This window comes from Hypomesus nipponensis, chromosome 4 (assembly GCF_054491055.1).
Source record: "Hypomesus nipponensis isolate SF chromosome 4, ASM5449105v1, whole genome shotgun sequence".
NCBI lineage: Eukaryota > Metazoa > Chordata > Actinopteri > Osmeriformes > Osmeridae > Hypomesus > Hypomesus nipponensis.
In genome coordinates this window covers 3,677,501-3,704,752 of record NC_140364.1, presented here as the reverse complement: position 1 = coordinate 3,704,752, position 27,252 = coordinate 3,677,501, and the positions used below count along the sequence as shown (strand labels likewise).

Below are 27,252 nucleotides of genomic sequence, written 5' to 3'. Positions count from 1 at the left end.
AAATATATATGTTAAGGATTCTGCCCTCTTATAAGAAGACCTAAACGCCTATTGAGAAGAGTCGTGCTACCAATACACACTAGTGAACGATCGACTGTTTTCTCCGGACGAGTTTTAAACTGCAGAAAGTCTCCGCGGGGGGCTGTGCGTGGTCTGTCTGAGACGTGGAGCGGTTGCGCCATCTCGTGGTCATGAATATTCCGTTTTGTTTCGTACGGTGATGGTCCATCTGCGCAACCGCAGTTGGACACTTCCCCAAAGATTCGACCAGGAACCCAATCGCGGAAGTGATCTGACAGCTTCTCCATGGCACGCGTCTAGCTCGAACAGTATATGGATTATTGGGATGATTGTCAGAACAAAGCGATCTGCGTAAGGGGTATGGATGTTTTCGAATGGAAATTTGACCCGTAAGAGAAATGAAGGGACCGGGGCGTTAAAATGAGCGTTAAATAGCGGGACTAGCTAGACTGCAGGACCAACGTATCCAACTCACACAGCTGCAAGCGACGCCGCAGCTATGAGGCAATCCAGTAGTATAGCAATGAGACAGTCCCGATAATCTGCTTTCAATTTTTATTTCATTTTTGTCCGATACCAGTCTGTCGTCGCATTTGTTTTGTGTTTACTTGGGTTTAGCTTTGCAGCTAGCTCGGTAAGCTAGCCACGCCAGCCGATCTGCCAGTCCGCCAGAATGTTTCAGAAGACGTCATTCACCACTCTGATCGTCGGGGTGTTTGTTGTCTACGTGTTGCACACATGTTGGGTAATGTACGGTATCGTATACACTAAACCGTGCGACAACCCGCGAGGAGAAAACTGCATCCTTCCGTTCCTTGCAGAGAAGCCTCGCCTCCAGGTGATTAAATAAAGTCTAGCTAGCTTTGATTGCAGAATGACTGGTACTAGTGTAGACGTTTGGGCGCATGGTTTTGACATCTGAATTCCCTCCTCTACACTCCTTTCCCCCCCCGTTTCTCCTCTCCTCAGTTAAGCATCTACACGTCTCTGCGCCCCAACGCAGACGGGGGCCACAACCTCATATTAAAGGCGGACGACTTCGATGTCAGCGCCAAGTTTGAAAGGTAAATCTTGGACAATGAATATGGACCACAAGCTTGCTCAGACAGCGCGGAAATATTTTTAATTGGCATAAGTTGACCGCGTCCGATGCCCGAGCAAGGTGTATTCCAGTACACAGCTGAGCTATTACAAGTGTTAAAACACTGTAGCTATGTTGATGTGGCCATTAGACTTACAATTTGGCACCTAAAACGGTAGTTTTTGGTGTTTAATCCAAGTTAGTGCATCCAGTCCTCCAACACTAACGGGGACAGCGGGCCCACATTGTCCAGCTGCATATGTGGTGACGTGCTTGTGTTTAGACAGGACGCAGTAGTTGACCCTATCGTGCGGTGTCCGTCGATGATCAACGCTAAACAAACAAGCGAGGCAGAAGCGCATTAATGAACAGAAATTGTCACCGTTGGGAACTTCAGTACACTGAGAAAATAACTGAAACTTAAAAACGTTCAACTTAAGTCAAACATGTGTAAGTTTGGTCAGGTGATAGACTTGCTCAATCATTTCTCCTCTAACCACCTCAACCTCTCCCCTCCAGGATAGTGAATGTAACCCTTCCTAAGAAGACCAGGAACAATGGGACCCTGTATGCTCTGGTGTTCCTCCACAAGCCGGGCGTGTCTCCGTGGCAGGACCCCAGACAGGTGCACTTTGTGGCCCAGCTCACCACCTACATGCTGCCCAAGCCTGCCGAGGTCAGCCTCATCTCAGGAGACGAGCAGGTTAGTGTCCTACCTAGGGTACTAGTGCACTAGCTCAGCATTGAGATAGTACACTAGTATAGTACACTAGCTCACCACCCATAGCTGTCCAATTGTACAGGTTTTGTGAAATATAGTTTTGTTTTTTGTGTAACGTATCTATGTATTTCAGTTTCAGAAAAATGTTCTGTTGATCTGTTACAGTTTACAAAAAGAACCTAACATTGTGTGTGTGTGTGTCAGGTGGAGCAGGAGAACCAGAAGCCCCCTAGCGTTGACCCCGCCTCAGACCTTCCTGTTTCTCACTGGCGCTCCCGCCTCACCCTCAACGTGGTCGACGACCACTTCCGGTTCGACAAGGAGTCCCTCCCCAGTGACGTGCACCGCTACCTCAGAGTGTAAGAGGCATGCACACACACACACACACACACACACACACACACTAAGAAACACATGCCCATACGCACACACACGCACCCAAGCACACACTAAATGCATGCACTTGCACACATACACCCATTACAAATTTGAATATAGTTTGTATATTACAAATAAGACGTATCAGATAGTACCCAATTGCTGTGAAAGTACCAAGTCAATGATGAATCGCCAAGTACAAGTTGAGCATCTCAGAAGACGGGACAATGAATACAGGAATCAGGGCAGTTAAATAGTATGACAATATGGGTGTTTTTACTCTTACTCTCAAGAAACGTCAGATGACCATCAACATAGCCTTTGCAAGCACAGAAAGAGGACGCCCCATGCTCGATCAGTGGTTCTCAACCCTGGTCCTCGGGGACCCCCTGTCCTGCACATTTTAGATGTTTCCCTGCTCCAACACACCTGATTCAAATGAATGGTCGTTAACAGGCTTCTGCATAACTCGATAACGACCCATCATTTCAGGATCACTTTTGTTGAGGCTTTAGATAGGGCTCCTAGAAATGGCCCTGACATTCCATGTTCTCATGAGCTAACATAGCAGGGTATTGTTGAGACATGGGTTATAATATTCAGAGCATTCCAAACAGTATAAAAGTAATAAACTAATCCTTAGTTGTAATCTTTCATTATTGTTAACTGATCAGTGGTTAAGGACAGACCTCATCAGGCTCTAGTGTGTGAGTGGAGTACCTGTGCATATGACACATACATTCTTTGTTTTTCTTTTTTATTATTCAAATTATATTTGACTTCTGAAATGTGTTCTAGCAACCGTCACACACACACCCATACACACACACATGCACACACATACCAGGACGTGCAAGTGCAAAATTATATTGTGTGTGTGTGTGTGTGTTGCAGGTTTCAGAGTGGTCGCAGGATGGTCTACCTGCCCCTGCTGTTTGTGGATGAGCTGAGCAACAGAGTGAAAGACCTTGTGGTACGTTAGCCTGAAGCCTGTAACAATGGCACCTAGCCTGTATCATTACATGCATATAGCAGTTAGCGATAGCATGTCACCATTAGCCTGTAGCTATGGCACATAGCCAGTATCATTAAATGCATTTAGCAGTTAGCCATAGCATGTAACCATTAGCTTGTAGCCAGGTTGACTAGCCTCACAGTGGAGATAGAGCCCCTAGTTTTTAATGTCTGGGCCTTAAGTTTAGTGAGCTAAGCCAGCTAAAGTGGAAATAAACTTCATAACCAATTTTCTCAATTGAACCATTTTGGTTGATGCTCACTCATGGTTAAACTCCTCAATCCTGGTCATGATTGTGATTCATCTGAGCAAAAGTGTTTCTTTAGATTATTTGTTAGGAAGTCCCGGGTTTATCCCTAGTGGTCGAACACGTTGTATAGGCCCTGTTCAGGTCTCACTCCAAAGAGTGCTTACTCACACTGCCTGCTCTTTAGCTCTGTGTGCTAACCCGGCCCAGATCTTTTGCTCCGTGTGCTAACCAAGTCCTAGTCTTTAGCTCACTGCTAAGCCGGTGTTGCAGGAGATCAACGGCAGCAGTGTGGAGTTGCCCCTCACTGTGGCGTACGACACCATCTCTCTGGGAAGACTGAGGTTCTGGATACACATGCAGGATGCCGTCTACTCTCTGCAGCAGTTTGGTAAGACACGCACAGACACACTCGCACAGACACACACAGACAGAAGGGAGGAGTGTGCGGTAGCTAACCGTCTGTTGTGTTTCAGGGTTCACAGAGAAGGATGCAGATGAGATCAAAGGCATCTTTGTAGACACAAACCTCTACTTCCTCGCTCTCACCTTCTTTGTAGCAGCCTTCCATGTAAGCGTGTGTGTGTGTACTAACCAGGGAGAGTAATCTGCTGTGCCTGTCAATGAGTCGTTCGGCGATCGACAAACAGCCATCGTCCTGTTTGACAATGACTACTTCCTGCTTCCTGTCCAGCTCCTGTTTGACTTCCTGGCGTTTAAGAATGACATCAGCTTCTGGAAGCAAAAGAAGAGCATGGTGGGCATGTCCAGCAAGGCAGGTGGGTCAGCCAGCCAATCACAGTCCTTGCTTTTGGACATGGTCATCCGTCATGCAGTTCCAAATGAAATGATTGGCCGTTGAATCGCAAAGCTATTGAGTCAATGGCTATGTACTTGAGTGTTTTGTGTGGGTGTCATAGTAACCGCTTTGTTGTGTCGTTGTGGTCCCAGTGCTGTGGAGGTGCTTCAGCACCATAGTGATTTTCTTCTACCTGTTTGATGAACAGACCAGTCTACTGGTGCTCATCCCTGCTGGAGTAGGGTCCATGATAGAGGTACACACACACATGCTCTCACACACACACACACACACACACTCAGGAGGTGTATCTGGTGTCTGGGCAGTGAGCCCAAGGTGGATTAGTGTTGGCCACGTATCAGATGCAGACAGATTAATTTGAGATTAACTGCGTCCACACGAGACCTAATCCCTGCTCTGTACCTCTCATAATCCCTAGTGTCCTAAACCCCCACAGCCATAATCTCGTATCATCTCATAATCCCATTACATTAGCATTTTCCTCTTCTCTGCGTGCGTGTGTGAGTCCAGGTGTGGAAGGTGAAGAAAGCGCTCAAGATCCAGGTGTTTTGGAAAGGACTGAAACCCTCCTTTTTGGTAAATAATCTCTCACTCTGTCTCTCTCCTTTTCTCTCCCTCTCTGTCTGTCTCAGTCTCCATCCCTCTCTGTTTCTCTTCTCCCTTCCTTCTCTCCTTCCCTTCTTCTGTATCCTTTCATTCTGCTCCCCTCCTTCCCTTCCTCCCTGGTGTGGAGGCCTGTGATTGGTCCAGACTGTGATGATGCGTTCTGTGTCTCCACAGTTTGGGAAACTGGACGAATCAGAGAGAAGGACTGAGGAATATGATACTCTGGTACAAGTCATGATGCTACACGCACCACACACGCGCGCGCACACCACACACACACCACATACACACATGCACACACTCTACATACACATATACAGTAAATACACAAGCATGCACACCCACACACACACACACACACACACACATGTATATGCACAGGCGCCCAGGCAGATAATGTGTAACCCAGGTGTGTGTTGTCTCTGCAGGCCATGCGGTACCTGTCCTACCTGCTCTACCCCCTCTGTATTGGAGGGGCAGTTTACGCCCTGGTCTTCCTCAGATACAAGAGGTACACACACACACACACACACACACACACACACACACTGGAACATACACACTGGGACATGACATACGAGAGAGAGAGACAGAGAGAGAGAGAGAGAGAGAAGGAGAGAGAGAGAGAGAGAGAAGGAGAGAGAGAGAGAGAGAGAGAGAGAGAGACAGAGAGAGACAGAGAGAGACAGAGACAGAGAGAGAGAGAGACAGAGAGAGAGAGACAGAGAGAGAGACAGACAGAGACACAGACACAGAGACACACTGGGACACTCACTCCTCTCCTCCTCAGTGACAATGTCTACTGTGTCACATATTGTGTGGGTGTCTACTGTGGGTGGGTGTGGGTGTTTTATCTGTGTGACAGATGTGATGGTAATAAACGCTATTATGTGCATTCCTTTCTTCCAGCTGGTATTCTTGGCTAATCAACAGTTTAGTCAACGGTAAACACACACACACACACATAAACACACACAAAAATACACACGTAGAAACACACGCCCACATACACTCATTCAACAGACGTTGGTTATGTGCCGGCTTCTGCCTAGCTGGTCTCTGACAGCTGGTGTGTGTTTGTGTGTGACGTCACAGGTGTGTATGCATTCGGGTTCCTATTTATGCTACCTCAGCTGTTCGTCAACTACAAGGTACATCAGCTATCTGCTGAGCTGTGTTATGCTACATCATGCTAATGCTAACTCTGCCATCCTCTTACTGTATTATGCTGCATGATGTTAATGCCAGCTCATATTGACTGGTTATTTGTTTTCTTCCTCCAGTTGAAGTCTGTGGCTCACCTTCCCTGGAAGGCCTTCATGTACAAGGTGAGCAGAATACAACATACCTCAGACCAGTTCACACCACAGACCAGTTCAGACTTCAGATCAGCTAAGACCAAGTCAGACATCATAGTTTGTGCAACATGCAGAATATGACTGACTTTCCAGTTGTTGATGTAGTATTGTTGTCACGGTAACGGTTTGCCATGGTTTCCCCCAGGCTTTCAACACCTTCATCGATGATGTATTTGCCTTCATCATCACAATGCCGACGTCCCACCGGCTGGCCTGTTTCCGAGACGATGTGGTCTTCCTCATCTACCTGTACCAGAGATGGTAACACACACACACAACTCTTCTACTTGTACCAGAGATGGTAACACACACACACCTCTTCTCCCTGTACCTGAGATGGTAACACACACACACACACACACCTCTTCAACCTGTACCAGAGATGGTAACACACACACACATACACCTCTTCTACCTGTACCAGAGATGGTAACACACACACACACACATCTCTTCTACCTGTACCTGAGATGGTAACACACACACACCTCTTCTACTTGTACCAGAGATGGTAACGCACACACACCTCTTCTACCTGTACCAGAGATGGTAACGCACACACACCTCTTCTACCTGTACCAGAGATGGTAACACACACACCTCTTCTACCTGTACCAGAGATGGTAACACACACACCTCTTCTACCTGTACCAGAGATGGTAACACACACACCTCTTCTACCTGTACCAGAGATGGTAACACACACACACACACCTCTTCTACCTGTACCAGAGATGGTACCACACACCTCATGCAGATTCCCCCCTCCCCCAGGCTGTACCCGGTGGACAAGACCAGAATAAACGAGTACGGAGTGTCGTATGATGAGAAGACCAAGGGGAAGGACCACGAGGATTAACAGCAGAGATGATCCCAGGAGAGATACCAGGGTGACCAGCAGCAGCAGCGATGCCCTACGCCCCCCTCCTCCTGGAGCATGGGGACCATGTCCCGCCCCCAGAGGACCACAGAATACTGCTGCAGTCCATCCATCCTCCAATCCGTCCCCCTCTCTCTCTACCTATCCCTCCCTCTTTCCGTATATCCATCCATCCTTTCATCTCTCTCACTCTCCATCTGTCCCTCCCTCCATCCCTCATAGCCTCCCCCAGATCCCCACCCGGCCTTCCCCAGCCTCTTCAAACCCCCAAACCTCACAACCTCCATCCGCCTGTCTTCACCAGGATCATGAAGCTGCATGTCAGAATGAGGACTGATCTTGTCTACCTTGTTACAGTGTTGACACATGAAGGCCATGACGTTATGGTGCCAAACGTGGGACTGCGATGTTTGACTCTGAACTCGACCCTGTGTTCTCTGTGTCAGTCGAACACCTTCCATAATATTTGATATTGATTATGAAATTATGAACTTTTGTTTTTGTGTGTAAAATGGTATGAATATGACTTCAGGAATAGTATTAAAAGGGACCAGACGGTGAAGTGTTTTGATTTTATCTGGAATTATGGAAATTCATAATTTGCTTAACATTTTTTTGTTTGAAGGAGGATGAAATTTAAATATAATAAAATGTCTGGTTGGTTTAAAAGTCCTGAAGATTGGTGGTGTGTGGTAGGATGGGGTGTAGAGTAGTGTAGACTGGTGGTGTGTGGTAGGGTGAGTACCAACACACCCTGCTGTTATCCTTTCACAACATCACTTATCTGCATACACGGTAGGTGTCTGGTTCTACCTGTTGGTTTGTCTGGGCAGGGCAGGGGTTCATGGGGTGGAGATGGCTGGAGGTAGGGTCGCTATGACAGAAAGGCTGCAATCGAGTCAACCTTTCTGACAGCTAGCCAGTCAACCAGTCTTTCAGCCAACCAGCCGGTCGTCTACCCCAGAACCATGGACTTGATCCCTACTCTCATCCTTCTCTTCCTCCCCACAGGTAAAACATCTCTCGGTGACAGGTTAGACTGTATCTGACAGGTGCGACCTGATATCACAGCTGTATTGGGTCTGTTTTTTAGGAATCCACCATCCATTCATTAATACTATCATGCTTCCGAATTATGATGTATATGTTTTTTGAGTTGGATTGTCATAACTTTTGATCTGGAATTGTGTTTGGAGCACATTTCTATTTTATTCATACGGCAAGTCATTTAATCCAAAGTGACATTCAAATTGAGTAAAATACATCCCCAAAATTTATAATCTGAAGTTCATAGTATACTGATATACTTGTGGTGGTCAGAGTAAAGGAATGGTCTGTATTTACCAGGCACAGTGCAATGTAACCACATCTCAGTTACCAGGCACAGCACAACAATACTACAATCTCATGCACTGCTATCAGTGGTTTCATGTGAAATGTGTTACTGAAACTGGACTTGCAAGAACCGGCAAGACCAGCCAGCATTCCAGCTGTGTGCAAAGTTAGCTCACCAAGCAACACCACATACACACACGTCTGATGTCATTACTCACACAGAGCAGTCTGGGGCAGGGCTGCATAACACAACAGAACAAATGGTGTAGGGAGTCCAATTGTACTTCCATTTGTGATGACTATGTCAGACATCACACCGTCTGTGTGTGTTTGTGTGTGTGTGTCTGTATGTGTGTATGTGTGTGTCCACAGTTGAGGTGCTGAAGTGCTATGTGTGCAGCTCCACCAACTCCAATGAGGAGTGTAACCAGGCAACCCAGACCTGCCAAGCTCCCCTGGAAACCTGCATGACGACCATAGACACCCTGAGTAATATACACATGCACACCTATATATGTATATGTCACAATGTGTGAGAGGGATGTCAGAATGTACATACACTACCACACACGATCATGGTCCTAGCACATTTGGCAACTTGGGCTATGCCCACACACACACTTGCATGACTACCATAGATGCAGAGAATAGGCCAAATACACTCACATCTACAACACACAGAGAGGCATAAAGAGAGACAGCGTGAGACAGGGTCAGCGAGTCAGAGCGATAAAGAAAGAAGGAGGGGTTTCAGTACTTCCTGTACGTCTAGATGGAGTTAAGGAGATAGTGAAACAGTGCTCGAGCGGCAGAACCTGCAATGGAGCAGCGACAGGCGCGTCGGTGGACGCTAATCGGAATGGGAACCAGGTCAACTGCTGCTCCAGCAACCAGTGTAACGTGAATGGGGGCACTTCTCTCATGAAACATACCCTTCTGCAGTTGAGTGTTGCTCTGGCTGTGTGCGTCCGGGCGCTAATCAACCTCGCATCATGATAACGCGCCGAAAGGGTTGTCTTGTTGTCGGTTGAAATAGAATGAATGGGAATATATGCTATGTTCAACATTGATGCATGAAGCAGAGTGTAGCCTTTGCTATATGTTCCCACTAACAGAATAAAAATTGTGAGTAGAAGTAGGCCTTACTCCCATCGCAAATGCCGCTAGCCTGTCTTAGTTTGTTGATTTATATGAAATGTGTGAAAATATTACGTGTTGGTATTTAATATAAAATTGTATATATGTAGTCTCTAGCAAGCTAGGAAATAATAGCTTGCATTGACTTGTGTTTTTTACACATAAAGAGAATGCGATCTCTCTAAACATATGTATTTAAAGATTTGATATTGTTTACAGCCTGTGCTTATGTATTTGCATATTCGATAACAAATATATATGTTTATTAATAAATGTTTAATAATTTAAATATGTGTTTCTAAATATAACCTTCTAAATATATGTCTCTAAACTAGACAAATAACTTTCAATAAAGCATGGCTTCTGCAAAATGCTGAATATGGTTTGGGACAAAGTTATTTGCATAAACCACTCCCACAACCATGACGTAAACGGACTATATGTAGCTACAGCCCGCCTTCGCGCCTTCCCTTTCCGCCAACTCTCAGTGCAGGAAGTTAACGTGCCTAAGGTGCTCGGTTCTTCATCTGAAGCTAAGGCCCCCAATCCGGCGACTAGCACCGCTAAAATTAGGCATCCGACGCCGTAACTATAACCTCTAAACAGAAAGATGGCATCCGTATCCGAGCTCGCCTGTATTTACTCCGCTCTGATCCTCCACGACGATGAAGTCACCGTCACAGTGAGTCTCCCGATTGCCCGCTGAAAATAAAAATGGCGGCCTGACGGGCCCACGATGCTCAATGTAGTAGCGTGTCTCTATTACTGAAAGGATGGTCGCGTTAAAACTGTACAGAAGGTTTACCAGTAGTAGCTCTCAAACCCCAAGGCTATGACAACTTGTCAAAATGAATGTGTGCGACGTGTGAAACGTGTCCGAGTCAAACTTGTTTGTCACTAGTTAGCAATATAGCTACAGTCGTCATGCCGGCTAGCCATGCATGCTGACTGTTTGAAAGTTACAATGCGCGAGAGAGTTGTTGAGGGCTGCAGTGAAATCTAGTCAACCAGACGTCCATGTGACGTTGATAACATCTCTGACAGTTTGCGTACTTGCCTAAGTTTGCTGTAAGAATGGGCACACGCGCACTTGTTTTGCCGGTACAGGCTAGTAAAGCTAGGCTGTGTTTCACCGCACCATGTGCAGTAGTTGATGCATGTGCTGGATAGTGACACAACCGTTGACAGCAGACATACGGATCAGAATTCCAAATCCCCCCTCGCGTTGGTTAAAAGCACCTTCTTTATACATGTATTAGCACATTGCACTGTCAAGTTTCATTTAACGCAGGAGAACCTAGACAGTGAAATGTCTACCACTTTATTAATGGAGACATTAATTGCGTGGTAGCTGTGTGGATTGTTTGAGAGCATGATCCTAATGAACCTTGCCTTGTGTTTTCAGGAGGACAAGCTGAACGCGCTGATCAAGGCTGCAGGCGTCACTGTGGAGCCTTTCTGGCCCAGTCTGTTCGCCAAGGTGAGGAGGGGATCAGGGGTGATGATGACACGGGGGAGCAGGGGGGAGATGAGGACAAGGGGGAGGACACAGGGTGAGGATGCAGGGGGAGATGAGGGCACACGGTGAGGATGCAGGGGGAGATGAGGGCACACGGTGAGGATGCAGGGGGAGATGGGGGCGCACGGTGAGGACAAGGGGGAGGACACAGGGTGAGGATGCAGGGGGAGATGAGGATGCAGGGGGGAGATGAGGGCACACGGTGAGGATGCAGGGGGAGATGAGGGCACACGGTGAGGATGCAGGGGGGAGATGAGGGCACACGGTGAGGATGCAGGGGGGAGATGAGGGCACACGGTGAGGATGCAGGGGGAGATGAGGATGCAGGGGGAGATGAGGGCACACGGTGAGGATGCAGGGGGGAGATGAGGATGCAGGGGGAGATGAGGGCACACGGTGAGGATGCAGGGGGGAGATGAGGGCACAGGGTGAGGATGCAGGGGGAGATGAGGATGCAGGGGGAGATGAGGATGCAGGGGGAGATGAGGGCACACGGTGAGGATGCAGGGGGAGATGAGGGCACACGGTGAGGATGCAGGGGGGAGATGAGGGCACAGGGTGAGGATGCAGGGGGGAGATGAGGGCACATGGTGAGGATGCAGGGGGAGATGAGGGCACACGGTGAGGATGCAGGGGGGAGATGAGGGCACAGGGTGAGGATGCAGGGGGGAGATGAGGGCACAGGGTGAGGATGCAGGGGGGAGAAACTGAAAGGGTTTTAGTGTGCACTATGCCTGGTAAATCCAGACTGTTTGTTGCCTGACTGCTAAAGTACTGTTAGAGCTATGCATAGTCTAGCCTAGATCTTCTCATTTCAACATGCATATGACTTTAGACGACTGTCTGCTAAGTGAACTGTTGGGATAGGATGGTAGTGGACTTTTTGATTGTCCTGTGTGGTCTAGTCTCCGTGTCTCCAGGGCTAGTGTCCGTGTCTCCAGGGCTAGTCTCCCCGTGTCTCCAGGGCTAGTCTCCCCGTGTCTCCAGGGCTAGTCTCCCCGTGTCTCCAGGGCTAGTCTCCCCGTGTCTCCAGGGCTAGTCTCCCCGTGTCTCCAGGGCTAGTCTCCCCGTGTCTCCAGGGCTAGTCTCCCCGTGTCTCTAGGGCTAGTCTCCCCGTGTCTCCAGGGCTAGTCTCCCTGTGTCTCCAGGGCTAGTCTCCCCGTGTCTCCAGGGCTAGTCTCCCCGTGTCTCCAGGGCTAGTCTCCCCGTGTCTCCAGGGCTAGTCTCCCCGTGTCTCCAGGGCTAGTCTCCCCGTGTCTCCAGGGCTAGTCTCCCCGTGTCTCCAGGGCTAGTCTCCCCGTGTCTCCAGGGCTAGTCTCCATATGTAACCATGTCTTTGTCCGTCTCCAGGCCCTGGCCAGTGTGGACATCGGCAGCTTGATCTGCAACGTGGGCGCCGGAGGTGGAGCTCCAGCTGCTGCTGCCAGCGCTGCTGCCCCTGCTGGAGACGCCCCAGGTAATACACCCGTCTAATACTACTGTATAGACACTAGCCAGGTAATACACCTGTCTAATACTACTGTATAGGCACTAGCCAGGTAATACACCCGTCTAATACTACTGTATAGACACTAGCCAGGTAATACACCGTCTAATACTACTGTATAGACACTAGCCAGGTAATACACCTGTCTAATACTACTGTATAGACACTAGCCAGGTAATACACCCGTCTAATACTACTGTATACACACTAGCCAGGTAATACACCCGTCTAATACTACTGTATACACACTAGCCAGGTAATACACCTGTCCCACAGGAGTCATGGCCCAGGTAATACTGTTCCTTGGGCATTCAGTGAAGCAGAGGTCATGTCCTCGCTGTGTTAACTCTCCCTCTCTCTCTTCTGTCCTACAGCCAAGGAGGAGGAGAAGAAGGAAGAGAAGAAGGAGGAGTCTGAAGAGTCAGATGATGACATGGGCTTCGGTCTCTTCGACTAGAAACGTTTTTGTAACAAACGAAAATAAACAAGTTGGACTAAACTATACCTGGTTGAGTGTTACTAATGCTGGATGTAGTGTGTTTCCATGTTGTGCAGTGTTTCCCTGGGTTCTGGAGAGACATGCTCCATCAGCGTTAACACGGACATTTGGAGGAAAGGTTCAAATCGAGAGAAACATTAGAATACAATACAACTTTATTCATCTGATAGGCAAGTAGTTCTTTGAAATCAGTGTGGTTGGGGCTCAGTAAAATATTTGGGTAAAACATGTCAGAAATACCATCTTAAAATAATGTGTACAAAGCCGCTCAGCCAAAGGAACGATAACATATTTTATTAGTTAAAGGAACTGTACAGGTTATTCTTCCTGAGAATAATTTCTAGTCAGAATGCGGAGCGAGGTGGTGGTAGATTGTACTCATGAGGGCTGAGGTCACCTGAGGGCTCAGTCAGGGGGAGAGGCTGATGTCTGGAAATCCTTCATATTTATTATGGGATGTCAATATTGCAGCTGAATAGATACTTTCAGATGCAATAGTAACATGCATATAGAGTATTTTGGTAAATGAATTGTTAAATATTGAGCCCTTCTGCCTAGCAACAAAGGTTAACAGAACAGCCTAACGTTGGTTGTTTGGCACGTTGTGATTGGTCAGCTCAATTGCGCTTCCTCCCACTGATAAACAAGCCCCTCCCCCTTTAGTCCTAAACGAGATGGCACAACTTCCCAGAAATGCTGAATGCTTAAAAATATAGTTTATCTTCATATATTTACTATTAGTTAACTTAAAAAGTGGCATGTGACATTTTGTGTTTTGATAAAAAGTCAGCATTTTTGTTTCATTGTAATTCACTTGTGTGGAGGAGGTGCCTGAGTATACGTTGAATGCTAAAAAGAAAAGCGCAAAATACAGAAAATCAAACAGGTCTCTAATCCTAGTCCAGGTTAGGCAGTACACTACGACAGAACGGGACACGGAGAGACTGGAACCCTTCCTAGGTTCTCTGGAGAACAGTCCTTCAGGTTCCACCTAGCTCTCCTTGGGTTGTCAGTCCCTCTGGAAGATACGGATGGGAGATGCGGGGGGGGGGTGACAGGATTACAAAAATAAACGTTTGTCACTAAGGAGACGCAGCCTAACAACGAGTAGAATGGTGGCTGTGAGGTGTGGGCGGGGCCAGAGGGCACTAGTGCCACACCCTCAACAGCGGGGGGGGGGGGATGACTGTCCCACAAGTGTCGAGGTCGATGAGCAGTCTGTTAATCTCAGCTGGTTCCTGGACTTCCTGTGGTGGCCCCACCTCTAGGTGAGAGGGGGGGGTGGGCGGGGCTAGTGAGGGTGAGTCTGGGCGGGGATCTTCAGCCGGGCCTGGTCGATGACGTCCAGCAGGTTCTTGGCGTCGACGGCGAGCGCGTGGGCGGCCGTCAGCATCTGCTTCTTGTAGTCCTGCTGCAGCGAGGTGAGCACGTACTGCTGGGCCAGCTTCATCTTACTGATCAGCTCCGCCAGGTCAGAGTTCAGCAGCTTCTGGGCCATCTCGATCTGGAGGAGAGCAGGGAGGGGAGGAACAGGTCAGCTCTCATGGGGGGGGGGGGGGGGGCTCTGGGCCATTCATTTTTCAACACTAGAAAGAATATTCTCTGCATGTCTATCACTTTTATTCTTCTTCGGCCTATCCTGTGATCTGAAAGGGGCCGTGTGTGTGTGTGGGCAGAAGTGTGTTTCTCCAGGTGTGTGTGTGTGAGCAGAAGTGTGTTTCTCCAGGTGTGTGTGTGTGTGAGCAGAAGTGTGTTTCTCCAGGTGTGTGTGCGTGAGCAGAAGTGTGTTTCTCCAGGTGTGTGTGTGTGAGCAGAAGTGTGTTTCTCCATGTGCGTGTGTGTACCTCTCTGTGAGAGCTGGCAGGAAGCACAGGGATGGTCTCATCTACGGTGGCCAGCAGCGTCCTCAGGGCCAAACCCACCTCCTATAGAGAGAGACATGAAGAGCCTCGGCTTACAGCACACTGATCAGACTCATTACCGAGCAGGGTTAGCAGGCCCTGGCTCCCTCCTCTCCCCTCCCTCGGCTCCTCCTACCTTCACCATGGGGATATATTCCTCAGGGGGGGCCGGCTGGATCTTACTGGACATCTCAATCACGGCCTTGACCAATCCCGTCACATTCTCATACACCTTGTCGTTAGAGCGATCCAGGTTGGCCGTGGGGGGCGGGCTTATCTCCTGCGGCTGAATCTAGGCCAATCAAGATACCACATTTGTCGCAGGTCAACCACCGATAAGATCATGTCTGGTCATACTCGGGTTTACCACCAGAGGGAACCAAAGGGAGATGCCTGGTGTGACCACTAGATGGCAGTAGGAGAGATGTTTTTTGACATGGAAGAATGAGACCCTACAGAGTATTTCAGAGAGAGGTACATCTATAGAGAGGGGGAGTGGAGAGAGAAGTAGGGAGACAGGGAGGCGGAGAGAGGATAGAGAGAAGAGGAGAGGTGGAAAGGAGAGGAAGAAATTGAAAAGGGGAGAGGAAAAAGTGAGGGAGAGGTAGAAACGTCTTTCTGGTGAACAGTGTATTCTACTGTAATCTACAACTAATCTACAGTAGTATGCTGTCATCTAAGGTAACGTTAGTGATGGTAACTATGACTACAGCGCTACACACCCCTGACCCCAGGGGGAGGGGTCATCAGCAAACAGGCCCATGGTTCAAACTGATCAGGAACTTGGCTTGGATCGTAACTGACGAAGAGTTTGATCGGCAAGGCTTTTTAATTGCCAATCCTAATCATCAGAATTTGTCGTCGCTACCTGGTTGTTGACTGGTATTTCTATGGAAACATGGGCACAGTTTGACTGTTGACCCCCCCAGTCCTTTAAGGTGGGGGGTGAGGGATCAGAGCCACATCTAGTGGTCAGACTGAGAATGACACGAACAGTGCTTACCCTCCAAGGCTACCCAGACAACAAGGGGGGGGGGAGGGGGGTGAGGGAGGGGAGGGGGCGGGGAGCAGAACAGAGGAGGGAGTCAGCATTGGCAGAAACCAGGCATGCAGTGACATCAACTCAACAAGGAGCTGGGAACGAGAACATCCAGCCCTAACCTCTCCTTCGAACCCACTTCGAACACTCTAGATGTATGGCTGTCTGGTATAGCAAGCAGCTGATTGGCTGGCTGGAAGGTGTAGCCAGCCAGCAGCTGGTTGGCTGGTTACCTTGACTCCCTGGTTGTAGCTGTCCGCAGGGTTGAGGCTGGACAGAGTGCTGGGGGCCCCCGGTCTAGGGGGCTTCTTAGGGGGGGCCACATGCTCTGGGGGGAGCAAAGACACAGGTTAGGGGGTGTGAGTGTGCATACATTGGTGTTTATCCGAGCGTGTGTGTTTCCATGTCTGAGCGTGTTTGTTTGTGTGTGTATACGTATTTGCGTGTGCGCAGGCGAGTCTTACCTGGTTTTCCAATCGGCTGGTAGATGTGCTGGCCACCCATCTGAGGAGAGACGGAAACACATTCGCGTGTGTCGTTGTGAGTGAGTTTTTGGAGCGTAAGTGCATGCATGAGTGTGTATGCCTGCGAGTGTGTGTGTGTGTGACAAGCAGAGAGCATCATGGGAGCTGACCGTGGTCGTGGAGTCCTCCATGCTGCCTCCAGAGTTCCTGGACTCAAGCTTCTAACGACAACAACACAGAGCGTTGTGTTAACACACAGCCACAGCCACACCCCCTCCCTCCCCCCCTCTGGTGTGAGACGTCACCTGGAGGTTCTCCTCCTGTTCCAGCCACCTCTGGTCCTCATCCATCTGATGCTGCTGCTGGATCAACCTCTCCTCCATGAGCTGGGGGTGGCACACTCCTCCCTCCTGGAGCGGGGCGGAGGGGAGGGCAGGGGAGGGAGAGAGAGATGGGGGTTGGTTAGGGGACAGTGATGATGAGGGTGACGTGTTCACGTGTCTAAGTGGAGCCTGGCCAAAAACGGTTCCGATTGACCCACGACTGTAGCATTTCTATTTGATTCGTTGAGCAGACACTTTTCCCCGGGAGCGGCATGCTAACAGAGAGGGGAACGAGGACGCTAACGACGTCCTACCTCCATGTTGGAAGACCACACGGGGGCGTCCTGGGGCCGGTGGGGGGACCAGACATCGAGGGGGTCCAGGAGAGAAGCCTGGTAGCCTCCCCCCCCTCCCCCGGGCTGGGGGGGCAGCGCATGGGGGCTGGGGTACCCCTGGAGGGGAGCATAGGGAAGGGAGGTGGAGAGAGGAGGAGAGGGGCAGTGATCAGATCAAAAAAAGAACCTCTTTTCGAGCATGGATCTATTCTATTGAGCTATTGTCAACAGGCCCTGTTCCACTCCCAGTCCTCCAGACCAGGGCCAGGAAGCGAGAGGAAATGTCTGCTGTCAGCCTGCTCCCTGAGGAGCCTGAACAACTACTCATTTCCATCTTCTTCTTTCTTTTTCCGTGTCTCGTTGTGACTGTGGTTGTGTGGAACCTACCTGGTGGTGGTTGTGCTGTCCGGCATGTTGGGGGGCGGGGTAGAAACCTTCACTGGAGCGCGGACTGGGATATCCTGGTCTGCTGGGCTGGAGAGAGGAATGAGAGGGAGGGAGGGAGGGAGAGTGAGGCAGGAGAAAGAGAGAAAGGGACGGTCAGGGATGGAGAGAGGAGGTGAGAGAGTAGAGAACAGGAGTGAGGAAAGGAGAGAGATGAGGTGAGGGAGGAGGAGGTGAGGGAGGAGAGAGGAGGTGAGGGAGGGGGAGGTGAGGGAGGAGGTGAGGAAGGAGGAGGTGAGGGAGGAGAGAGGAGGTGAGGAGAGAGGAGGTGAGGAGAGAGGGGGTGAGGGAGGAAGTGAGGAAGGAGTTGAGGGAGGAAAGGAGAGGAGGGAGGAGGTGAGGAAGGAGGAGGTGAGGGAGGAAAGGAGAGGTGAGGGAGGAGGAGGTGAGGGAGGAAAGGAGAGGAGGGAGGAGGTGCTACCTTGGGAGGAGCCTCCTCAGAGCCTCCAGAGTCCCAGCTGACTGTGATCTGCCTCCTGATCTCTGTCCTCACTCTCTCCTGCTGCTGGGCCTTCTCCTCCTCTAGGATGGTGCTGCTCACACACACACACACACACACAGAGGCATATGTACACACAGGTATACATCATCATCATCATCATCACACACACACAGACGCATATATACACACATATACATCATCACCATCACACACTCACACCTCCACACACACATATCCACCCCCCCCCCCCCACCTGAGCTGGGTTTTGAGCTGGGTGAAGCGGGGTCTCTTGCTGGGGTCGTAGGACCAGCACTTGGTCATGAGGCTGTAGAGGGTGGGCGGGCACTGCGGGGGCATGGCCAATCGCTCGCCGTTCTCAATCCGACCAATCACGTCGTTGTTCTTCACCCCCTGGAAGGGCTTGATGCCGTACATGAGGATCTCCCACACACACACACCTGGAGAGAGAGGAGAGGTGAGCACACACACTCACACACACCTGGAGAGAGAGGAGAGGTGAGCACACACACACCTGGAGAGAGAGGAGAGGTGAGCACACACACACCTGGAGAGAGAGGAGAGGTGAGCACACACACACCTGGAGAGAGAGGAGAGGTGAGCACACACACACCTGGAGAGAGAGGAGAGGTGAGCACACACACACCTGGAGAGAGAGGAGAGGTGAGCACACACACACGCACACACCTGGAGAGAGAGGAGAGGTGAGCACACACACACCTGGAGAGAGAGGAGAGGTGAGCACACACACACACACCTGGAGAGAGAGGAGAGGTGAGCACACACACACGCACACACCTGGAGAGAGAGGAGAGGTGAGCACACACACACCTGGAGAGAGAGGAGAGGTGAGCACACACACTCACCAAACATCCAGACGTCGCTGGCTGAGGTGAAGCGTCTGAAGTTGATTGACTCCGGGGCCATCCATTTGATTGGCAGCTTGCCCTTGGAGGCTAGACCGAGGGGGCGGGGTTAGAAAGACAGGTACACTGGTGATACACCACCACAGACAGGAAGCACAGTACACTTCCTGTCTGTGCACTTCCTGTTACAGTACTAGGATCAATATGTGAAGGATAAGACACATCGATTGATTATACTTCCTCAAAACAAACCAGTCTCATACAGTTGATGTGTATCATCCTTCATATTTGATCCTAGTACTCTCTGGTAGTATGGCTATTGAGCCATACATGATACATGCATGCTACATAATTTGGTCATCTGGGTACTGGTGCACCAACTGACAGCAGTATTTGTTGCGGTGGCAATCACCAACATTAAGTAACCAAACAGAGACTTCACTCCTTCTCCTTTTATCTTGCTAGTTGTTTACCTTTGTAGTAGGAGCAGTCCTCCATGTAGCGAGATAGACCAAAGTCTCCGAGCATCACACAGTCTACGGAAGCTACCAGAACATTCCTGGCAGCAATGTCCCTGAGGAGACACGCACACACCTTCAGTTGACCTGATAATATACATGTGGTACATTGGACAAACACAGGCAACATAACGACAGTGAGCGTGTGTGTGAGCGCGCGTGTGTGTGCGCGCGCGTCTCACCTGTGCACGAAGCGTTTGCTCTCCAGGTAAGCGAGGGCGGTGCTGAGCTGGTAGGAGAACAGGATGAGAGTGGACAGCTCCAGACTGTACTTCCTCACTTGCAGGAAGGAGCGCAGCTAAGGAAGAGAGCACAACACCCCTGAGGCCTCCGTCTCTCTGTCCCACGCCACAGGAAGCGGCGTCGGGGTGCCCTGAGGTCACTTCCTGTGCGTCACCTACCTCCCCCAGGGTGCACAGCTCCATGATGATCCACACGGGGTTCTCCGTGATCACGCCAATCAGCTTCACGATGTGGGGGTGGTCGAACTGGCGCATGGTCACTGGAGACACACGCAGACACAGGTGAAACATGGAGGAGAGAGAGGCGCGTGTGTGTGCGTGTGTGACAGGGTTTGAGGGCTCCAGGACTCACGTGCTTCCTGGAGGAACTTCTCCCTCACGCTGTCGGAGGTGCTGTTCTTACACGTCTTGATGGCCACAGACAGAGCTGGGTCCTCCTGATCCACACAACCACAACATGCAGGGTTACACAGGGAGATGACATCAGCAACATCATCATCAACAACCACAACATGCAGGGTTACACAGGGAGATGACATCAGCAACATCATCATCAACAACCACAACATGCAGGGTTACACAGGGAGATGACATCAGCAACATCATCATCAACAACCACAACATGCAGGGTTACACAGGGAGATGACATCAGCAACATCATCATCAACAACCACAACATGCAGGGTTACACAGGGAGATGACATCAGCAACATCATCATCAACAACCACAACATGCAGGGTTACACAGGGAGATGACATCAGCAACATCATCATCAACAGCCACAACATGCAGGGTTACACAGGGAGATGACATCAGCAACATCATCAACAACAACCACAACATGCAGGGTTACACAGAGAGATGACAACAGCAACAGTATCATCATCATCAACAACTCCAAGATGCAGTTTCATGTGGAGGTGTTATCAACACCATCCATATCAACACCATCCATACAAACACCATCCATACAAACACCATTATCACCAACACCATCCTTATCAACACCATCCATACCAACACCATTAACACCAACACCATCCATATCAACACCATCCTCATCAACACCATCCTCATCAACACCATCCATACCAACACCATCCATACCAACACCATCCATACCAACACCATCCATACCAACACCATCCATACCAACACCATCCTCATCAGCACCATCCATACCAACACCATCCATATCAACACCATCCTCATCAACACCATCCTCATCAGCACCATCCATATCAACACCATCCTCATCAACACCATCCTCATCAACACCATCCATATCAACACCATCCATACCAACACCATCCATATCAACACCATCCTCATCAACACCATCCATACCAACACCATCCATATCAACACCATCCTCATCAACACCATCCTCATCAACACCATCCATACCAACACCATCCTCATCAGCACCATCCATACCAACACCATCCATATCAACACCATCCATACCAACACCATCCATACCAACACCATCCTCATCAACACCATCCTCATCAACACCATCCATACCAACACCATCCATATCAACACCATCCTCATCAACACCATCCTCATCAACACCATCCTCATCAACACCATCCTCATCAACACCATCCATATCAACACCATCCATATCAACACCATCCATATCAACACCATCCTCATCAACCCCATCCTCATCAGCACCATCCATATCAACACCATCCATATCAACACCATCCTCATCAGCACCATCATCATCATGCCGTGTTCATCAGAGGGAGGTGTACCGTGCTGCTGTAGACTCCCTGGTGGACGTCTCCGAACTGACCCTCCCCAATGCAGCGCCCCAGCTCCACCCTGTCCCTCTGGACCTCGTAGTCCCTCGCTGGCGGGGGGGCAGAGGGGGGGAGGCAAGGGGAAGTGGTTAGATACTTTCATGACTTCAGACAGGGCTACTCTGGAAGGCAGGATGCTACGTGGTCCCATGCCACCCCAGTCCACAGGCATGTACACTGCAAAGCACACGCACACACTGGCAGGCCCCTCTAGCACTGAGTGAGGTGTAGTATGGGACACATGGACCAGAGGACAGGAGACAGAGGAGTGGGTAATAGATGGATGAGTGGATGAGTGGATAGATGGGTGGATGGATGGATGGATGAGTGGAGATGGGTGGATGGATAAGTGGATAGATGGATGAGTGGATAGATGGATGAGTGGATAGATGGGTGGATGGATGAGTGGATAGATGGGTGGATGGATAAGTGGATAGATGGATGAGTGGATAGATGGATGAGTGGATAGATGGGTGGATGGATGAGTGGATAGATGGATGAGCGGATAGATGGATGAGTGGATAGATGGATGAGCGGATAGATGGATGAGTGGATAGATGGATGAGCGGATAGATGGATGAGTGGATAGATGGATGAGCGGATAGATGGATGAGTGGATAGATGGATGAGTGGATAGATGGATGAGCGGATAGATGGATGAGTGGATAGATGGATGAGTGGATAGATGGATGAGCGGATAGATGGATGAGCGGATAGATGGATGAGTGGATAGATGGATGAGCGGATAGATGGATGAGCGGATAGATGGATGAGTGGATAGATGGATGAGCGGATAGACGGGTGGGTAGGTTAGCTATGGTGGATGAGTGGCTGAGTGTGGATATGGTGGGTGGATGGATGGATGAGTGGATGGATGAGAAGCGTTCATGAGGGATGACTGAGCTGTGGTGCTGGAGAGCAAACAGAACACCAGTCTCCAGCACCCCTCATCTACGACAAGCACACACACTACCAACACACACCACTAAGAGAAACATGAAGAAAGAGGAAAAAGGTGGACAGAGAGAGAGAGAGAGAGAGAGAGGGATGAGAGAAAGAGAGAGAGTGTTACCTTCGTCTACTCCATAGCTGACTGGTGGGTGTAAAGAGAGAAACCACAGAGCTGGCTTAAGAACAGGTCAGAACAGCACACACACACACACACACACACACATCTGCACATCGACACACACATATATACTGTATATACACAGTGTTTGTATTTACACGCACACACATGATACAAAAGGAATACAGACAGGAATACACATATAGAGGAACGTAGAAACAGAGAAAGGAGAGAAGAGAGGAGGGAGAGAGGAGAGAAGAAGAGAGAGGAGGGAGAGAGGAGAGAAGAAGAGAGAGGAGGGAGAGAGGAGAGAAGAAGAGAGAGGAGGGAGAGAGGAGAGAAGAAGAGAGAGGAGGGAGAGAGGAGAGAAGAAGAGAGAGGAGGGAGAGAGGAGAGAAGAAGAGAGGAAGAAGGGAGAGCAGGAAGGGCTTTGCCAAGGAACAGCAGGATATTAACATAACGCACGTGAGCATATATGTGTGTGTGATTGTATGAGTGTTTGTGTGATAGTGTGGGCGTGTTACTATGCGCGTGCGGTCTGTACGTAGTGTGTACGTGTGGTGTGTATATCTGTATGTGTGTGTGTGCGCGTGTGTGTGGGGGGGGGGCGTACTCACTGGAGGGCATGGTATAGGTGTCCTCTTCGTCTATGATCTCAGCATAGTCGTCTGTCTCTGTAGGAACACACACAAACGCACACACGCGTCAGTCGGACCTCATCACGACCTGCACATTCACACAGCCAGACACGTATCCCTCCACAGCGGAAACTAGAACCGGGCTGAAAATAACCATGCTGCTCCACAGAGAGGGAGGGAGGGAGACGGACAGGGAGGGAGGGAGGGACCTATATTTGGAGACGCAGAGGAGGACTGAGAGGCAGACAGGGGTTACACAGTCACACACGTATTGGCAGCTGTGATCAACGTCGGCGTGATCACAGATGTGCGTCTTCCTGTCCGTCCCAATCCCAGCAGTCATGGGAGAAGTAGGAGAGCGGGTGTGCAAGGAGAGAGTTAAAATCCCCTCTTTCTTTCTCTGCCTCCCTCCCTCTCTAGCTCGTTATAGCTACAGGAATGTGTGGTTCCACATAGTCATAGGCCGGGCCAGACCAGCTTCTCCCTGTCTGGATGACTGACTGGCTGGCTGGCTGGCTGGCTGACTGGCTGACTGGCTGATTAGCTAGCTGGGTGGTTCACTGTCTGTCTGGCTGGCTGTCTCAGTGACTGGCTGACCGACTAAACTCTAGACAGGCAACAGACATGCAACAATTCCATTTGTAAATAACATTCATCATATTACACGCAGCACACACGTCAAACCACGCACACACCATCCCAAGGGGTTGGAAGACAGAGTGAATAAAGAATTAAATGACAAACTTTACCATCCCCACTAAGGTCTTCTGTAGGTCCGGTAGTGGACAGAGCATGCAGAAAGGAGAGAAGAAGAAGAGGGCGGAGGAGAGGAGGGGGTGAGGGGAGGGAGGAGAGGAAGGAGGAGAGTAGGAAGGAGGAGAGTAGGGAAGAGAGGACGAAGGAAAGGAGGGAGGAGAGGAAAAAAGAGAGGGAGACGGAGGGAGAGAAGGAGAGAGGGAAGGTTAAACCGTATATATGACCCCCCCACGCCCCACCTCACCCCACCCCACCAAGCAGAAACATGGACCGAGTCAGGGGTTAGTTCAGTTAACTCCACTCCAGTCAATACCTGGACCAGCCTGTGTGTGTGTGTGTGTGTGTGTGTGTGTGTGTGTGTGTGTGTGTGTGTGTGTGTGTGTGTATGTATGTATGTATGTGTGTGCGGGTGTGTGTGTGGGGGGGGGGGGGCATACAGTGTGTGTGTGTGTGTGTATGTGTCAGGCAGGGTTAGAGGCACACAGCAGCCAGCCAATCAGAGGTACCCTTGTGTGGAGAGTCATGTGAGCAGAGGACAAACGGGAAGAGGAAGCGACGCGCCTTGGTTGGCTTAGGAGACGCCCGTGTCACAAAGTCTTCAGCCAATCACAGGCAAGAGAGAGAGAGAGGGGGAAACAATGTGCAAGAGAAGAGGTGGTGATAGGGTACACATGAGGCAGAGAGAGATACTGAATATGAGAGAGAGAGATAGAATTTGAGAGAGAGAAAGACAAAGGTGGTAGAGTACAATAATGACCCAAAGACCCACATAGGGGATCTTACCTGAGACAGAGATGGTCCTCACCACCTCAATCCTCTTCTCGTGATTGGTTAGTCTGGAAGGGAGGGAGGGGCCTCGTTAGAGGTTGACCAATACCCTCTGTCACTGTAGGTAGAATCACTCCCCGAGTCTACATGAAACCTTTCCCACAGCTCTGGGTGGGAGTGTGTGTGTGTGCGCATGTTGAATGCTTGTGTAAAGTGTGTCTGTATGTTGACTGTGTGTTTAGAGTGTGCTTGTGTGTTTGTGTGTGTGTGTGTGTAAGAGTGTGTGGGAGAGAGAGTAGGAGAGAGGGGACACTAACCTGGGGATGGATGGCAGTGCTCTCTCTCCCTCTGGAGAGGCAAACACACACATCAACACATGTTCATGGAACTACACAGACCCACACACACAGAATACACACAGGCTTGGATTTCTTTTCCTGTGTGTGTGTGTGTTAGAGAGAGAGAGAGAGAGAGAGAGAGAGAGAGAGAGTGTGTGTACCTTTCTGAGGGCGTGTAATGAAGGTCTGGGAGGCTGAGTTGAAGAGGCGACAGTAGCCGTCGATCAGGTCAGCCATGTTCTCAGCTGTGGTGAAGGAGGAGGTGGTCACTGTCAAGGGCTGCACGCACACACACGCGCGCGCACACACACACACACACACACAGACACAAAGAAGCATTATGAGCCTGTCGAGAGAATGACACACTCAAATTCACAGTCCCACACAGACTGTGGTTGGCAGCTGTCCCCTCGTGTCAAGGGGGCCTCCTCTATCTCTGTCCCTCTGACACACACACACACACACACACACACACTGTGTGTTCTGTTTTGATTTGCCTGTTTTTCCTGCAGAAATGAATCAGCGCAGCTCTGAGGAAGTCATAGCTGGACATGTCTTTGGCAATCCAGAGTGTGTGTGCGCGCATGAGCACATGTGTGTATGCATCAGTGTGTGTGTGTGTGTGTGTGTGTGTGCGCATCAGTATGTGGAAGTGTGTGTATGCCTCAGTGTTTGTGCCAACACCATAATGTCCTCTTAACTGCAGTGATTGTGTGTGAAAGAGTCTATTCATGACAGAGGTGTCACACTCAAACCCTTCCCCCACCAGATGGCCCTCTATGTGGAACCATTCGAGTGTGACCACACTGCAGAGGCGAATGGGACATCCATACAGCATGTTTATACCTTTATATGGTGTGGTGGTCAACGTGTAGTCATGTTGCCATGGTGTTGTGATCATGTTGTTGGTGAAGTTGCACTGGTGTCGTGGTGATGTGATGGTCATGTTGCCATGGTGTCGTGGTCATGTTTTGCCGGTGGTGTCGCAGTCATGCCGTCGTTGTCCCACGGCCGTGGTGAGGTCGAGGTGAGGTCGTGGTGAGGTTGTGGTGAGGTCGTGGTGAGGTTGTGGTGAGGTCGTGGTGAGGTTGAGGTGAGGTTGTGGTGAGGTTGTGGTGAGGTCGTGGTGAGGTTGTGGTGAGGTCGTGGTGAGGTCGTGGTGAGGTCGTGGTGAGGTCGTGGTGAGGTCGTGGTGAGGTTGGGGTGAGGTCGTGGTGAGGTCGTACCTCGGCGGCCCCGGCCACATTCAGCTGCAGCATGCCCTTCCTGTCCCTATCCTCCAGGCACGAGTACTGGATGGACTGAACCTGGGAGAAGTTAGCCAGGTGGGTCGGCTGTGGGGGGAGGGGAGAAGAGGCACCAGGAGGTGGGAAAGAATGTGCAGGATGCTTATTAGACTGGACGTACTCACCCGCATACAATATCATTATTTCAATAGATTGTTGTCAATGGATCAATATATGAGTGGCTAAGTGTGAGCGAGAGTAAGCGCAGGGGAGGTCGTGTGTGAGGGAGGGAGACGGAGAGGGAGGGAGAGATTGAGTTTGTGAGGGAGAGAGGTAGTGTGTGAGGGAGGGAGAGGTAGTGTGTGAGGGAGAGAGAGAGGTAGTGTGTGAGGGAGAGAGAGGTAGGGTGTGAGGGAGAGAGACGTAGCGTGTGAGGGAGAGAGAGGTAGTGTGTGAGGGAGAGAGAGGTAGCGTGTGAGGGAGAGAGAGGTAGTGTGTGAGGGAGAGAGGTAGGGTGTGAGGGAGAGAGAGGTAGTGTGTGAGGGAGAGAGAGAGAGAGAGTGACCAGTCACCGTGGAGCCCTTGTCTGTCAGGTAGCTGATGCCTTCCTCTGGTCCGATGGCAAGCTCCACCTGGATCACCCAGCTAGACTGAAGGGAAGGAGGGAGGAAGGGAGGGAGATGAGTTCACTTACAATCACATCAGCAGCTTGTGACAGTAGAATAGTCCATTAGACAGCCCCCTGCTGTCCGATAGAGGAACAACACTTAAACTGTCACCAAGACGCAGTTCTCCAGACCAGCAGCAGGGGGCAGTGTAACACAGGGCTTGGATTTTCCCTACAGACAGAAAAACCCGAATCCCCACAGGTGTCTCCCCTCTCTGGTCTCTAACTGCAGTGTTGCAATGGGAAGATCAGGGTATCACTGGATGAACCAGAATAACAC

At 50.1% G+C, this 27,252-nt stretch overlaps 3 protein-coding genes across 8 annotated transcripts in view; 2 read left to right on the top strand and 1 right to left on the bottom strand.

The window, feature by feature from the left end:
* Window positions 1-252: 252 nt before the first annotated feature.
* Window positions 253-7,689, top strand: clptm1l (CLPTM1 like). The gene is made up of 17 exons (XM_084696291.1): window positions 253-859; window positions 991-1,085; window positions 1,622-1,805; window positions 2,028-2,182; window positions 3,096-3,174; window positions 3,737-3,854; window positions 3,940-4,034; window positions 4,158-4,242; window positions 4,415-4,518; window positions 4,794-4,859; window positions 5,064-5,114; window positions 5,318-5,400; window positions 5,799-5,833; window positions 5,985-6,040; window positions 6,173-6,217; window positions 6,393-6,508; window positions 7,022-7,689. The coding sequence occupies exons 1-17, from the start codon at window positions 695-697 to the stop codon at window positions 7,104-7,106; spliced, it is 1,617 nt and encodes a 538-aa protein (XP_084552417.1). The 5' UTR covers window positions 253-694; the 3' UTR covers window positions 7,107-7,689.
* A 2,372-nt stretch (window positions 7,690-10,061) lies between these two features.
* rplp1 (ribosomal protein lateral stalk subunit P1) lies at window positions 10,062-13,103 on the top strand. Its single transcript, XM_084695749.1, has 4 exons — window positions 10,062-10,281; window positions 11,005-11,079; window positions 12,469-12,574; window positions 12,979-13,103. Exons 1-4 carry the CDS (start codon window positions 10,210-10,212, stop codon window positions 13,059-13,061), a joined length of 336 nt encoding a protein of 111 aa, XP_084551875.1. The 5' UTR covers window positions 10,062-10,209; the 3' UTR covers window positions 13,062-13,103.
* Window positions 13,104-13,381: 278 nt separating this feature from the next.
* ptk2aa (protein tyrosine kinase 2aa) overlaps window positions 13,382-27,252 on the bottom strand; it is a 38,124-nt gene continuing 24,253 nt past the window's right edge. The window contains exons 10-35 of one of the 6 annotated variants that reach the window (XM_084695748.1): window positions 26,878-26,955; window positions 26,306-26,413; window positions 25,241-25,358; window positions 25,059-25,089; window positions 24,757-24,809; window positions 24,480-24,569; window positions 23,967-23,984; window positions 23,197-23,253; window positions 22,583-22,603; window positions 21,463-21,560; window positions 20,048-20,132; window positions 19,855-19,955; window positions 19,636-19,751; window positions 19,409-19,509; window positions 18,936-19,025; window positions 18,305-18,509; window positions 18,031-18,142; window positions 17,553-17,639; window positions 17,145-17,282; window positions 16,813-16,917; window positions 16,678-16,728; window positions 16,508-16,547; window positions 16,277-16,371; window positions 15,141-15,296; window positions 14,948-15,028; window positions 13,382-14,607 (exon numbers count right to left, since the gene is read on the bottom strand). In XM_084695748.1, the coding sequence (XP_084551874.1) occupies window positions 14,395-14,607; window positions 14,948-15,028; window positions 15,141-15,296; window positions 16,277-16,371; window positions 16,508-16,547; window positions 16,678-16,728; window positions 16,813-16,917; window positions 17,145-17,282; window positions 17,553-17,639; window positions 18,031-18,142; window positions 18,305-18,509; window positions 18,936-19,025; window positions 19,409-19,509; window positions 19,636-19,751; window positions 19,855-19,955; window positions 20,048-20,132; window positions 21,463-21,560; window positions 22,583-22,603; window positions 23,197-23,253; window positions 23,967-23,984; window positions 24,480-24,569; window positions 24,757-24,809; window positions 25,059-25,089; window positions 25,241-25,358; window positions 26,306-26,413; window positions 26,878-26,955 (2,448 nt within the window). In that variant the 3' untranslated portion in view covers window positions 13,382-14,394. The remainder of the gene's footprint in view (window positions 14,608-14,947; window positions 15,029-15,140; window positions 15,297-16,276; window positions 16,372-16,507; window positions 16,548-16,677; window positions 16,729-16,812; window positions 16,918-17,144; window positions 17,283-17,552; window positions 17,640-18,030; window positions 18,143-18,304; window positions 18,510-18,935; window positions 19,026-19,408; window positions 19,510-19,635; window positions 19,752-19,854; window positions 19,956-20,047; window positions 20,133-21,462; window positions 21,561-22,582; window positions 22,604-23,196; window positions 23,254-23,966; window positions 23,985-24,479; window positions 24,570-24,756; window positions 24,810-25,058; window positions 25,090-25,240; window positions 25,359-26,305; window positions 26,414-26,877; window positions 26,956-27,252) is intronic. The other 5 variants (XM_084695743.1, XM_084695744.1, XM_084695746.1 and 2 more) reach the window with 5 other exon arrangements.